We start from the raw sequence: 1,206 nt of genomic DNA, 5'->3' as shown, positions 1-1,206 counted from the left end.
AGCGAAGGAGGAAGCAAGAAAAGTAAAAGATTTCTGGGAACAAACTGAAAGCACTGCCTTTTGAGACAAAAGTGTATGTAGATTGAGATAGAGTCCTGTTTCACAAAACTTGATATTAATAACAGGTTATATTCATTGTTATGAGCTACTGAAATCGTGGCATCTGATTGGCTGAGAGCATATTTGTCATTGATAACAAGATTTATGAAACAGGGCCCAGAATTTTCTGATCATGGTGCCTGACAGATTGATCCTATCTACCAATAAGGAGGAGGGGGTTGGGGTGTTTGAGCTCCTTTATTTATCTCATCATTCAATGCTTACACCGTCGTAATGGGATAAAGAAGAGCAAGATTATATGCTGTACGGGCATAAGCACTTTATGGCCAAAATTCACCATAGAGGTTTACTTCAACCACTGGTGTAAACCTCCATACTGTAGATGCGTGTCTTCATGCTCGATGAAAGGAAAATATACACTTATTACATGTATATACACCTCTTTTAGACAAGGGTGGAGGTTCAATCCATGATTTTAACAATGGTTCGAATTCATGAATTGGGGCCTAGGATTTCCAAACAGTGAACTATATCAGTTGTTCTCTGCAATCTACATGATAAGTTTAAGATGGCACTTTGAATTTCTCAGAAAAATATGTATTTATCAAAAATGCATCCTCACAAGGGGAAAAACAAACATCTTTGTGATTTACGAACAAATTCTTACCTCACTCATAGAGAAAAGTAAAGGTATATTAAATACACTCAATGAAAAACCTCTTGTGGAACAAATTAATTCATTTTGTGTTGATTTGGCATCAGCTTGGACACGTGACTGTCACATGTCCTCCATCCTCAAAGCCAAGTTTATAACTGTAGGGAGCCCTCTAGTGTTCAGTCTCAACTTGACCTGGGAGCTGCCATTTTTAGACCAATGAAGACCCTGTGACAGGAAGTGAAACAGGAAGGTCAAGTTAAGTTTGCAGTATCAAAAAGAGAGACAGAGAGAGCAAGCGAGAGAGAAATGAGTGAGGTTCATGAAGAGAGAGAGAGAGAGAGAGAGAGAGATACACACACACACACACACACACATAGACAAACAAATTGAAAGCAGAGCGAGGCATAAAGTTAAGGAGAGGGCAAAAGAAAGAGAGCAAAAGTAAAAGAGAGAGAGAGAGAGAGAGAGATAGAGAGTGTTATATGATA

At 38.6% G+C, this 1,206-nt stretch overlaps 1 protein-coding gene across 2 annotated transcripts in view; it reads right to left on the bottom strand.

Moving 5' to 3' along the window:
- Window positions 1-208: 208 nt before the first annotated feature.
- LOC587188 (BCL2/adenovirus E1B 19 kDa protein-interacting protein 3) overlaps window positions 209-1,206 on the bottom strand; it is a 12,537-nt gene continuing 11,539 nt past the window's right edge. For both annotated transcript variants that reach the window (XM_786933.5, XM_011684861.2), the window contains exon 6: window positions 209-943. In XM_786933.5, the coding sequence (XP_792026.4) occupies window positions 901-943 (43 nt within the window). In that variant the 3' untranslated portion in view covers window positions 209-900. The remainder of the gene's footprint in view (window positions 944-1,206) is intronic.

This window comes from Strongylocentrotus purpuratus, unplaced genomic scaffold (genome assembly GCF_000002235.5).
Source record: "Strongylocentrotus purpuratus isolate Spur 01 unplaced genomic scaffold, Spur_5.0 spur5_scaffold_15, whole genome shotgun sequence".
NCBI classification, from domain to species: Eukaryota; Metazoa; Echinodermata; class Echinoidea; order Camarodonta; family Strongylocentrotidae; genus Strongylocentrotus; species Strongylocentrotus purpuratus.
The sequence above is the reverse complement of the archived record's forward strand: the minus strand, read 5'-3'. Positions and strand labels throughout refer to the sequence as shown.